Here is a 13,700-nt window from a genome sequence, read left to right as displayed (position 1 = left end):
ATTATGTTCTTCTCTTTATGCTGGTCTGCCATTCTCCTATTTGGTTGCAAGAGCATATTGATTGATGCAGGGATAGCCAGAGAGCCAGTGCACCAAGACAGGGCGCCAGTGGTGGCTGTTGCTGGGCCAGTGCCGCCTGGCCCCATTAGAGTGCCCCGCAGAAGTGCACCGAGCATTGTAGATGCCCCAGGTAAGAGCATGAAAATAGAATTTCGTTTATCGAAAGATACTTCTCAAACTGTTTATTTGTGGTTTTAGGAGAAAGTTGTTTTTCAAGAATTGCACCAAAGAAAAAGCTGCAACGGTCTTAACTTGGCTAAGAAAACTGTGCGGTCATATGTGCTACAAGTGTCTAGATTGTTTTGTTTCTAAAAGTTTGTAATATCCTAAATTTGTAAATGATAGGACCTTTGGCAAATTTGGCAGTCTCAAGAATTCTCCGCAGAAAATGGAGGTTCCTAAAAATGACACAAAGATCACCATTTCTTTCTATCCCTGCTGTCTCGACGCTTGCTCAACTGTGCAAAAGTTATTCCTACCCCGACCTACACGGACGTAGTGCTGTTGCCTATCCGACTTCCAACGGTGCGAGGTTGTTAAGCGTCATAGGGACCAGCTTACTTGGGAAATTCAAGAGGCTGTTGAGATAGCGAGGTTAGATTCAGCATGTGTAAGCAGTCCTTCTGTGGCCCTATCAGGCAAAGAGATGAATTTTCTGGTTCCCTGACTTGCTCGTTCTTTAGCACATACTCTGTACGGCAGTGTCATGGTGCTTTTTTTATATATATATCATTGTTTTATTTCTATTGGTGATGCATCTCATGGGCTGAATTCTTTCTTCTCTTTTGTTCAGCGCTACGTCCGTGTTACTTCTGTGTCTGGTCCTCGTCTTTTCGCGCTGTTTTTAATTCCGAAGTATGTACCAACTTGCCCAAAGCTCAACTTTAATAAACACAAATTAATTTTATTTTATGAATGAAGAGGAAAGCCTGCGTTTTTCCTTCTGTTTTATACCAAACTAACTTTTATGAGAGCGTATAATAGGGCCTTTCACTCAGAGTTTACATGGTTGATTACTTCTGACTGGATTTTTCATTTGTTGAAACAGCAACCAGACTTCCTCTGGACAACAGGCCAGAGTCACCGGACCTTGGAGAGCCATCTGGCTCTGTATCTACAAGGAGCCTGTCACCACCGCCCCTGGAGGTGGTTGAGGTTGACATGGTGCCGCCTGCAGAGGTGACACCTGCTGAGGTGCCGCCTGCCGATGTGACGCCTGCTGAGGTGCCACCTGCCGAGGTGACGCCTGCTGAGGCAACACCTGCCAGGGTTACGCCTGCTGAGGCGACGCCTGCCAGGGTTACGCCTGCTAAGGTGACACCTGCGAAGACGCCTCCCGAGGTTCCTGCTGAGCTGCCTGCCGAACCTCAAGGTATATATATGTTTGCATAAATATAGTTGAAAATCGAAACCTTGTGTTACATTCAGCTTGATAACTGCCAAGTCAAATTTCTGCCCTGTCCCCTTTCGCTTTCATCTCCTTACCCATGTACAGTCGCCGACTGATTTTTCAGATTGGTGGGGACCCCGAAATTGTCAGAATAATCAAGTGGTCTGAAAAATCGACTTCAGTCCAAATATCAAATTTCCACATATGTTCTGCTGCGTATTGGCGGCAACATCGTAAGCAGCATACCACTTTAATGATAGTGACCACAGCACCCTCGTGTCACCTCACTAGAAGTACCGGACGGGCTGACACTACTTCCACAATTTTGTGTTGTCACAAAGCATGAAACAAGTGAAAGCAATTGGCTGATGGTGGGAGAATCATCAACAAGTGAAAGTGATTGGCTGGTTTGCTAAAAATGTTTTGAGGGCATGCATTGCTGAAGTCTCACCCTATCAGCAACTGTAGCATATGTTTTGTCTAACCAAATGCATACTTCCTGCAGTTACTACAACAAAGAAATGGGGTTGAATGATTTGACTAACATAGCTCCTTAGCATAGGGCTAATGTAGGTGATTGATGTTTTAAAAGAATATTATGCTTTCTTTATACTTCATTGCATGTCATTTAGGATAATCTGGTGTGGCAAACTTTTTCTTTTGATGCAAAAGTATTAACTGTACCATGGAGCGAACTGACGTCACAAGCTTTTGAAGCTGTGCCAAACGACATTTTCCCCTGTCCCAATGGAGCAAAGCCTGTCGTGTGTAGCAGAAATCTGATGTATGGGCTGTAATTGGCTGGCGTGCGTTATAGTTTCAAGGGGTAAGGTTCCCATTGGCTCTCGCGCGGCGTTGTTCCCAAAAAGCCACCAGAGAAGCCCTCTCCATGGCGGCACAGTGCACACAGCGACCCGGCCGCCTTCAAGAGTGAGCAGCTGGCCACAGAGCCCGCCCGGGCGGACTCCGGAGAAGCTACGCGGCCACTTCACCTTCATCAGAGCGCACGCTCGGCCGTCGGACGCTACCTCGGCAGTAGCGAAACGTGGCCAACCACGCCAGTATACTGCAGACAAACTAAGGGGCAGGAGAATGACATTCATGCTTTCGCATTCACAACTCATAAGTGCTTAGGTGTCCTCGTAATTTTTTGTTATAGCTGAGGTATGTCCTAAAGGCATCAGCAAATCAAGATCTTGATGTTGCTTGCCTCTCTAACCTTTAATTTGCTCTCCTAGGTGCTGCTGTGGCTGCTCCACCTGGTGAGGCTGAGGCCACCTCTTGGCCTCCTCCTCTTGCTGTTCAGGATGGTGAGGTACGTACCTGGGCCTACAAGGCATTTTGTCTATCGTTTTCACTCCACTGGCTTATTCTGGAGAACAGACTATGGCACAAAACACAAGGATGCAAACAGGGAGGCACGCAAGGAGGGACAAACACGGGTACTGACTTAAAAGTGCACTAAAGACGCTTCTGAGATTGTCTCTTCTTGGTGATAACACATTCGACGGGCTCTAAACATCTTAAATATCCGAAAATTATGCTCATGCGACGCTTATTTCCTAAGCCGCATTTTCTGCTCAAGAATGGGGGGTGCATAATCCAGCCGAGCAGATGGTTGGGTGATAACACTTCTCGTCAGCGAACCGTAAGACACCGTTCCCATAGTAGATGATGCCGCGTTTGCTATGGGAAGCTAGTGAGCTATGCTGATAACACACTCAATCATATTTGCTTTGTCACGTCTTACCATGGAGTGGAGCCAAAGGTGTTTTTTTACATCGCTTGGCCACCCGAGACTGTGCGTATTGATGCAAAACATGGCAATGCACAGCAGTATACTTCCTCCATACTTTGTGAATCTGAATTTAAAAATTGTCAAATGGTTTCTTAAAGAGTACTTACAATATTATATATGTTAAAAGCACATGGAGCAATTGTTTTTATCTCATCAATAGTATTTGATGTGCACGGCAATAATCGACCTCCTTTCTTAATGCATTTTCAAAAACCTAAAATCCTTCTCTTAAAGGGGTGCTCAAGGAGATTTCGTTGGCCTATTTATGGCCGTAACTCATTTTATGTATTCCAAGCATCCCAAAAATTTAAAGTTACAATCATGCGCGGCTTATTTCAATATAAAAAATGTGATAAAGATAGCAAATCTCAGACGTACAGATGGCGCCACCGAACCCGCCCGAATGTAGGCGAACAGCTAATGGCGCTCATCAGACAATCACGAGCGATGGCTTCACGTGTGGACAAGCAGCCAACCGGTCCTGCCTGTCTGCACGGGAACCCCTCGCTCACGAGTGTCTTTGGCCATTCGACGGCATTCATCTTGATTTGGTTCAGCCTTATTTACTATCTTTGATCACATTTTTAATAGTGAAATAAGCTGCACATCATTGTAAGTTTTGGACTTTTGGGACGCTTGGAGCACATAGGTTGAGTTGGGAACATAAATAGGCCATCTTGGAATGCTACGGGGTGCCACTATAATTTATGTCAATTTTTATTTATATATATGCGCAATTCAGCATTTGAGTAAAACAAACTAGGAGCATAATTGCATACGTAAGTGGAAAGCCCATTTGTGTAGCCTGTATTTCTCCACTTTTTGTGCATTTGCTTGACAATGTTACTCATGCAGATCCATCTGGGACATGGCATCAAGATGCGAGAGACGGTTTTCAACCACGCCTTGAGCAAGGCTGCCACCCCCGGCCGCTTTATCAGGATGGTGAGCAGGTCGCTGTGGGAGCCTGCGGAGCTCTTTGACAGGAGCGTGTCGGGGCAAGCGTGCAGGCGTCTCCTCAAGGAGGGTGCAGTGGGGAAAAAGCCCCTGACACCCGAAAAAATTGATGCTCTGGCAGGTGGGTGCCCTTTTTATTTGCAAACTAGTTTTATTCCTGAGCTATTAAGAAAGAAATTATTGCTGATCAACCTGGAAGGGCATAGGATCTGTTGTGGCTGTGCTGTGCTTAGCTGTGCACGCAATGTGTGTGTAGTGTGAGTTATAATTTCCACGATTTGAGATATATTTATGAGCCTATTGTTAATTTTGCCTTGTGCAGCACACATGTACAGTAAGAGGCACTATGAGGTGAGACAAGGTGAATGGTGCAAACCGAGAAATGCCGTGTGGGTCTCAGTGCATGCTTTGCACACTGGGAGCAATGCCACGAGGCTCTATCTATTATGTTGCCCACAGCTAGGGGAAAGCAGATTGAACGCAGCAAGGCAGTCGAGTGATAAATTGACTCTGGTTAGCAGGCTAGACATGACAGAACATTCTTATTTCAGGGCTGATTTTTTTATGAATAGCTTGTGGTACACAGCCTGCATACCTTTCATCGCTTTCTTAGCACGTGTGGGCTGAATATTCATTTCGATGCGTGTTAATGATAGCACCCATTTATTTTCGCTGATCCTCGGACCATTTTTTTTTTTTTTTTTCACTCAGTTAAAATGACACTTTATTTATTTATTTATTTGCATACCTACATCACCTGAAGAGGCATTATAGTAGGGAGGGGCACAGACATAAAATTTGTACACTACAAACACAAGGTGAAACACAATTATTCAAGAAGTAATACACAACAGTAGTTAGGAGTAACATTGAATCTTTTGAAAAAGTAGCTCTGACAATGCCGTTTCAACAATGTCAATTGGCATGCTATTCCAATCTTCAATGGATCATGAGAAAAAAGAGCATTTAAAACATCAGTTCTGCAGTCAAATGGACAAACTTTTCTTTCTGATACATAAGCTACAGTTTGAATGAAGATAAACGCTTAGAATTTACCGTCTAATGAAAAGTATTCAAGAGACTATCTTAGATATAATGCCAGTGAACTTCATCCTATATCCTGAGCTGTACTTGTGAGTGCAACGGACCCTTTCATCTCCCCTGTACTGATGCTCATATGAAAGTTTGTAGGCCCATTTCATAGAGATTTAGACGGGATTTGATCGTAACATTTGATGTGTGGTCTTCTTAGATGATCGGTGATGTGATTGGTCCAAGTCGTTTTGGAGCAGCAAAAAGAGGTTTTGGAGCATAAGCGCGCTCTTCTTTTTTTATTTGCACCACCGTAATTATTTTATTAATACTAATGTGTTGGCCTGTCCAGCTAAAAGGCAATGTCTACTTTGCCGTCTCAGTTATGTGGACTCTTTTGTTAGAATCGATTGCTCGGCAGGAACGATTTCCCCCAAACACAGAACTACAGGGTGTTTCAAATAGCGGCCAGGCTCTTTAAATCAACCTCAAAAGTCGGTTTCTTAACCTATCGCGCTACGATTTTGTGCAGCCCACAAGTGGTGCATTTTTTTCTAGAAAATTTGCAAAGAGCAAACTTACCTAAGGAAAAAGTAAAAAAAAAAAAAAAAAGGCTTACTCTTATGGAAATGCAGCGAAGCCATCGGTCTTCAAACAATAGGGCACCCTATACCGTAGCACGATAGGATAAGAAAACGATTTTAGTGGTCGATTTAAAGAGCCTGCAGCTGCTATTTGAGACACCCTGTAGATATGTTTAGTTGTGTGTAGAAGCATCAGGCATGGTAACAAGATGGTTGATAAAGGGCAGCACAAACTGCCCTTAATGGTTATTCTAGGTACAAAGCCCCACTGATATAACGTTAAAACACAAAAACTTTCAGCGCCCAAATTTATGTTTTCTTCGAGTTATAGAGGTTGTAATAAAACTGCAATTATTAATCAGATTAAACCAAAGCTTCACAAAAAAACGTACAGAAGAGTCCATATAAATCGTCTCGCAATACGCAAAATTTCAAACTGAAAAAAAAAAAAAAAAAAAAAATGCCGCCAGGATATTGCAGTTTATTGTACAGGAAGTATTCACTGGCGCCCGTATCTGTATGCACGACTGCTGAGCGCGTGCCCACGGTAGGCATCCGCAATTATTTTGACACATGCATTCCAAACCACGAAGACTGCCGGTCTTAGCAGCCTATTAATGTGAGCTTGTTCCGAGCATCCGCTAAATCTAGCATACTCATATATGGCATCCAGACCGTTCTAATAAAGAGCTTCAGGCAGGCGCCATCTTCGGAGTTTGTGCGTAGGGCTCACGTTTTCCTCGCTTCAGGCGTGCTGGGTTGTGAAAATCGCATGGGCTGTGGATTTGTATACATTGGAAAGGTGTATACAAGTCAAATTTTTTGTTTTAGAAATAGTGAGACGTTTTGTTCTGGAGGAGTGCTTGCCCCTTAGCATGCAGGTGCACTTCGGTGAAGCAAGACACATAAAATTGCGATGCTTACATTGCGGTTGCCACTTATCTGCTGTACACAAGTCCGCGGTGAGAAGCGCACTCAACGAAACTAACCTGCCAGAATAGACCATGGAGCGCGAGAATTATTGTGAAACGTCCGAGTGCTCTCAGTCTTTCATATCAAATGCAGTCGGATAATAACATTGTTTGAGAATCGAGAGTTTTGAAAACTTGCTTAAGCTTATCGTAATGATCCAGCCGGGTAGCGATGCCTGAGCTATTGTACTTTCAGAACTAATTGAAGTGAAATGAAGTTTTGGTGCAATGTTGGTGCAAATTCCTCACGTTATGGTAAAATGTAGCAGGGTAAGCGCTTTGGCATAGTTTGGCACAAATGGTGCAGCAATCATATCACTGGATGGTACTAAATAGGTCTGCAATGTTAATTTTCAATAACGAAAATGAAGTGGAGTTGCCCTTTCAGACATGTTTATGTTCACGGTAGTCACCTTCTCCTGGTAACTTAATAGAATAATAAACTCTGAATTGCTTGGTCCTAGATTCGATTCCTGCCGGTTGCTGGCGGTAAATGGTCTCATTTTGATTAGCGGAATAATTATTTAAATTCATTGATGCTGCAATAGTTTTTTCTATTATTATTATTAAATTCTGTGTGCTCTTTGGAATAATTATTGCCTGCTATGGGGTTATTGGTGCTTCATTGGGCCTTGGCATGTATATAGCTGTTTTTCGTGTCACTTTTATCTGTTGCTCTCTTATGAAATCCAGTACTAGAACACAGTACGTATTACAATGTGCAAGGAACTGACAACCTAAGGTAAAGCATTTTTAGTCGAAACCTCTGATCTGAGCAATGACAACAAAAAGCAACTATGCAATTGTCTTGCTTGCAGTGGCCTACAGCCGCTTCGCATTGAAGGAGGGGCAGGGCAAGAAGGAGGGAGGCAAGAAGGAGGGAGACAAGAAGGACGACAAGAAAGGCCCGAAAAAACCAAGGGACATTGTCAAAGACCTAATGGGTGACTACTTGGTAGACAAGAACAGGGAGGAGCAGAGGGCCCAGAAACGGAAGAAGTCCTCTGCCTGTGAGAGTGTGTGATCTGTAAATTTTCCCTTTTTTTTTGCATATATGTCAGGGGTGGCCAGGATGACCCTGCCGAAGAGCCGCAAACAAAACCATGATACTTCCAGGAGCCACGGGGGGGGGGGGGGGGGGACTTTGTTCGGGGCAATAAACAAACCTCGAACTACTTTCAATCTGTCTGAGTCAAAAGCAGTCCAAGTGTACTTTAGGTAGCAGTAGCACGAGACTACCAAGCCGCAAACTGTCTTTCGATTTAAATCGCATTCCATTTCTCTTTTTGGGAAAGTGCTCGTGTAACAGGGAGGGAGACAGGGGAGGGGGGGGGTAGGGAGCCGAGAGTCACACTTTACCACGCGAAGAGCCGCATGCGGCTTGCGAGCCGCAGCTTGGCCACCCCTGATATATGTCATCCACATTTTTTAATGGCGGCAGAGTTGTTGCCTATTATGTTTTATTTTTTTTCTGTCATGAGTGTCGAGGAATATTTTAATTAGCATAGAACATTTTGATTGATGCTTTCTGTTCTTGAGCACATAGGTTGGGGTGTACCATTTTTTTATTTTATGTCGATTGGTCTATTTTCATATTTTTCGTATCTGATCTTGGAGGATACATTTTGTATATGTTAGACTATTTTTTTGTTCTCTAATTATTTTATGCCATTTTGGAATAGAATAAAACCGCATATTAAAATACACTTATTAAAGTGGCAGTAGAAAGAGCTTAGCAACACGTAGGTCCTGCCAGTGGTTTATCCAACTCTTGGGAGTGTCACCTGTTCTTGGAGGGCTGCTTGTGCAGGAAATTTGGGGACGGGAAGGGGTGTCAGGTAGTGTTGGGGAACTGTGTCAATTCTCTTGAAAGAAAAAGAAAATGCTTCTAGAAACATATTGCAGGACCTTGAATTCGCCCTCAGCATCTGCTATCTGTTCACGACTTCGCAGCACGGGTTCATTACGGGACGGTCAGTTGAAAGCAACTTGTGCTCCTTTTGCATTTCACTACACCAATTGTTACCAACAGAGGACAGGTAGATGCTATTTATTTTTATATGTCTAAAGCATTCGATAAAGTTGATCATGAGCTATTGCTCCACCAATTATTGTTATACGGTTGTTGTTCTGAACTACTTCGTTAGTTTCAAAGCTACCTGTCATATCGTGCGAATCATGTTCGAATTTTTAGTGTCCCTTCTTAACTATTTTACTCAACTTCAGGTGTCCCCCAGGGGTCTATTTTCTGGGCCTCTTCTGTTCTGATATTTGTGAATGATATAGCCTTATGTATAAAAAAAGCTGAGCTCCTACTCTTTGCGGATGATATTAAGATTTTTATGCGCGTTGCTACTCCTCATGATTGTAGTGCTCTTCGGCACGAAGTGAAGAACATACTGCAATGGTCTTTGGCAAATAATTTGCTCCTAAATCCTACCAAAACTAAGGTTCTCTCTTTGAGCAGACGACACGCTGTTATGCATTTCACTTACTTTTTGGGAGGAACTCCAACTGAACGCGTGACTGTGATGAAAGATCTCGGTGTGTGCCTTGATAGCGCGTTGTCATTCAATGCTCATGTTTCCTTTATTGTTGGCCGTGCGATGAAAACTCAATATCATATATCTCGTATAACTAAAAAGTTCAGACGCCCTGCTTGTACGATTTGTTTATTTTGTGCTTTAGTTTGGTCACGGCTTGAATTTGCCTCTGTTGTTTGGAATTCTCTAACAGGTACGCAGTCTTCAAGTATTGAATCAGTGAAAAAAAGAATGATATGCATTTTATATGATAGACACTTTGATTTTCACTTTTATTATGATTATGAATTCCTTCTTAAGAGCGTTTTACTTAAGTCTTTGTCAAATAGAAGATTCGAGCGTGATCTGATTTTTTTGCACAGGGTGGTAAATGGTTGGACTGATGCAAATCAACCTCTGAATTCTGTCGATTTTCATGTTCCTTGTTGCTTTACCAGAAATTTTACTGTCTTATATTCAATTCATGTCTAAACTATCACCACTGTCCCGTATGCAAATTTCATTTAATACAGTTGCATCGTCTAGCTTGGACATCTTCACAGATCTCCCAGTTTTTCGCCGGAACTTGGCAAGTCGAGTTGAAAATTGAAACTCTTACATTTTGTGTCAAGTGTGCTACCTATTTGTAGTCATGCTAATTTGTACATTTTAAGCTGTGTGTGTGCTGTGTTTCTTCTTTTTGTCTTCTGTGTGCCAATGTGATGACCCGCGTGGTTGTTTTGGGCACATTAAATAAACAAATTATTATTATAATCTGTACTACCATAATACCTAGCAAGACTTTTTATATGTTTTTAATTTACATACACATTTAAATACCATATGTTTCTTTTCCTGTGTGCATAATTTTTTATGTGTTCTTTTTAATTATTTCAGTGCTGCTGAAGTAAAAAAGACGAAAGGAATAAACTTGAAAATGGCATTCGCTTGCCCCCAATTTCTTGGTCAGGTTTGGGGGGTGGTCAGCCCGTAGTGGCCGGGTCCAGTGGTGTACCAACTTGTTTTTGAGTGGGGGGGGGGGGGGGGGGGCAAACCAGACCTCCCCCCCCTCCCCCAGGGCCGGGGCGGTGCCCTTTGTATCCCCGGTGCGCCGACAGATAGTGTTTGCCGTGCAGTGGCAGCTTTTTCAGGGGGGCCGAAACGCATGCCTTGCCACCCACTCTGAGAACTGGGGGGGGGGGGGGGGGGGGGCAAGCGCCCCCTTGCCCCCCCGGTCGGTACGCCCATGACCGGGTGAGTTTTTTACCGGACTAGACAGCTCCGGCTTTTGCCGGACTGGACAGGGCCGGCTTTTTCCGGACTGGACAGGACCGGCTTTTTCCGGAATAGACCGGCTTTTTCCGGACTGGACAGGACCGGCTTTTTCCGGAATAGACCGGCTCTTTCCGGACTGGACAGGACCGGCTTTTTCCGGACCAGCCAATCTGGAAAAAACCGGTTATTAAAAATCCGGTGTTTTTTGTTCCATATCCCGGTTTGTTTTTCCGGATTCCTTTCCGGAATAATTTTAAACCGGCTTTTTTAGTAGGGGGAATGGTGCTCAAATGATAATGCAGAAGAAAAAAAATGGTTAAAATAACAAACATTCTAAATTGCGATACAATAACATGTCACATATGTGTAGAAGAAACACGTGGTACTAAAAAGAAAACAACACACGAACAAAACAAAGCTTTACTTTGTTTTGCTTGAAAGTGGATCTATAGGATATATCGAAAGGTACGGGTTAATGTGTAGAGTGGATGGATGGTAATGGCTATACCCTTTGTAACGGGCGGCAGCTTGCGTCACCTAGCCTAGATCAGACGGCGGAGGTACACGAGAATGTCACAAAGAGCAACAACAAAAAGTAGTCCGGGGTCAGCTAGATCGAACAAAAAGGAGCGCGGAGTATTTCAAAGTGGGACGTGACAGCAAGACAAGGAAGAGAAAGGTGGAACATGGAGAGGTGATAATAAATAGGTCTGGAAATCGCTGGCACTCGAGGAAAAACGATAATCTAAGTACGCAACGAAGATGATAGCGAGGGGCTAAGAGTAGCGGCTGTACTGAAGAGCGCAGAAACAAGCTGGAAGCAGTGTGTTATGATTCTGAGAGCGAACATCTGAGGATGAGTGTTGTGGGAAATTAAAATGTCGCTTATATGTTATGAGGTATTAAAAATATAAAAAAAGTGAAAAACAAATTGAGGGGTGGGGGGGGGGGGGGGGGGAGGGGGGAGGAGATTCGGAGGCGAGAATCGCTGGCTTCAAAGGAGCAAAAAGTAGTCCGGAGCTTTCAACATGGATTATATGTTTGTAGAGGGCATTCTGTAGAGTAAAAATGCTAACACAATTTTTCGCTGAAGAACATAAATCAACAGACATGACGTTGGATCTGAAAAAAAGAACGATGCAGTACGGACAACAAATTACATTTCCCGCTGTCTGCACTTCAAGGAACGCGCATAGTGACGATACGTCGCGGAGGAACACAACACCGCGCAAGAAAAACAAAAAAAAAATAGTCCCGTGGAGTTTGTGAAAGAAGAAAGTAGAGCACGGTCAACGCGGAAGGCGGACGGACGCCCGCGCACTCACCGCCGCCATGTTGTGGCGTGGGAACGAACCAATGGGCTCGCCCTGGGGCCTGGAGCCGACGCGCCGAAGCCGTCGTGTACACAACAAGCAAGACGACGATTGAGGAAGTGCGGCCCCCCTTGGAGCTTTTAGAAAGACGGCGGGGGCCCCTAACTGTCTCGAGATTGCCTCCTTGATGGCGAAGGCACAGGCCAGAGTCACACAGCTACCGAATTGTTCCCCGCTCCAGTTGTTCGGAACGGGATGTGGCGGTGGAGGAGAATTGTGACGTCACGACCATCCCCCGAATGCCCGCTCGCGTCTGCTGCGGGCTCGCGCGCGCGCGCCCCCGTATATTTATGGACCATTGTGCTTGGTATGGTGGAGACCCTCGTTTAATCGCCTTTTAATCTATCGATAGTTGTATTATTTTTTAAAGTGTGCCTCTGTATCGACGCTGTCATTGGAGGAGTAGATATCCTGCTCGCCTGCGTGCTCTCCAAATAAAATATCGTGTTTTTTTTTTATAATAGGCTATTGTGTAACGTGGACGCTTGTTTAATCGCATTCTAAAGGCTAACGATAGTTGTAGATTTCTTTTTAAAATGTAAGCCTCTGTTTCGACGCCTGTCATTGGTGGAGTAGATATCCTGCTCGCCTGCGTGGTCTCCAACTGAGCTTCGCTAGTTTCGTATTTATAGACCATTGTGTATCGTATCGGGACGCTAGTTTGATCACTTTCTGGGTTAGCGGTAGTTGTAGATTTTTAAATGTATGCCTCTGTATCGACGGGCATCATTGGCCTAGTAGATGCCACTCGCCTGCGCGCTCTCCGACTGATAATCGCTAGTTTCGTATTTATAGACCATTGTGTATCGTATCGGGACGCTTGTTTGCTCGCCTTGTAAAGTAGTAACGGTTCTCGCTTAAAAAAAATATAATCATACTCAGTGTACTGACGCCTGTCAATGGTGTGATGCTAGCCTGCGTGCTCTGCGTCTGAGAATCGATAGTTTAGTATTTATAGGCCATTGTGTTTCGCTGCTCGCTTTTGATCGTCTGCTCGGCTGTCTGATCCGGATTTGTTGCTTTGATACTTTAGTGTCCTTTTTTTTTCTTTAAATACACGTCGATAGAAGCTCTTTGATGTGTTGTTTATGTTTTTTTTTTCTTTGTCCGTATTCCGAGGTTTTAGGGTCGGTCGTCCTTTGAGACCGTAAAGACGATGATGCTACCGCTGACTGAGAACCGTTAGTCTCGTATTTATAGATCGTTGTTGCGCAGGCTTGTCCGACCGTCAGCTCGCCGCATAACACGACCTATTGTAAACACAACTCGTTCCGTTTTGAACATGACTGTCGGGGTTACATTTGTCCCGCTCTTTTGTAACGTGGCTATTTGTGAGTCATGGCTTGTCAGAAGCAGCCCCCGTAACAAAACCTCCATTGTTTTCTATTCGGAGGCCATTGTGCTTCTTCTTCGAGTAGGCGTGCTATACACACCTTGTTTGACTCGAGACCGACATCGTGACTTCAGATTTCGTCTTGTTGGTTCGTTTCTCTCGTACCTATCACATCAGTCTAGTCTGACATACGATTAGTGACGTCACACATCTCGTTGGAATACGAAACGACGGGTGAGTGAGCAGAAGCCGCTCTTTTGAAGTTTCTAGGTCATCCCTCGAGAACTTGTTTGAGGGGGGGAGGGGGGGGGGGGGGTCAGTAGAACCTTGTTCGATTTTGACTTAGATGTAGTGTTTGTCTCTGCTGTTGCTTCTTCGAAGACCTACATCGTCTTTATGTACGTG

At 44.2% G+C, this 13,700-nt stretch overlaps 1 protein-coding gene across 1 annotated transcript; it reads left to right on the top strand.

Annotated features, from left to right (window-relative positions):
- Positions 1-1,098: 1,098 nt before the first annotated feature.
- Positions 1,099-7,875, top strand: LOC115332459. The gene is made up of 4 exons (XM_029994840.4): positions 1,099-1,432; positions 2,689-2,765; positions 4,104-4,326; positions 7,611-7,875. Exons 1-4 carry the CDS (start codon positions 1,222-1,224, stop codon positions 7,814-7,816), a joined length of 717 nt encoding a protein of 238 aa, XP_029850700.2. The 5' UTR covers positions 1,099-1,221; the 3' UTR covers positions 7,817-7,875.
- The last annotated feature ends 5,825 nt before the right edge of the window (positions 7,876-13,700 follow it).

This window comes from Ixodes scapularis, unplaced genomic scaffold (assembly GCF_016920785.2).
Source record: "Ixodes scapularis isolate PalLabHiFi unplaced genomic scaffold, ASM1692078v2 PGA_scaffold4__175_contigs__length_147842914, whole genome shotgun sequence".
In the NCBI taxonomy this organism is placed as follows: Eukaryota; Metazoa; Arthropoda; class Arachnida; order Ixodida; family Ixodidae; genus Ixodes; species Ixodes scapularis.
Note: the sequence above shows the minus strand (reverse complement) of the source record. Positions and strands in the feature narration are given on the sequence as shown.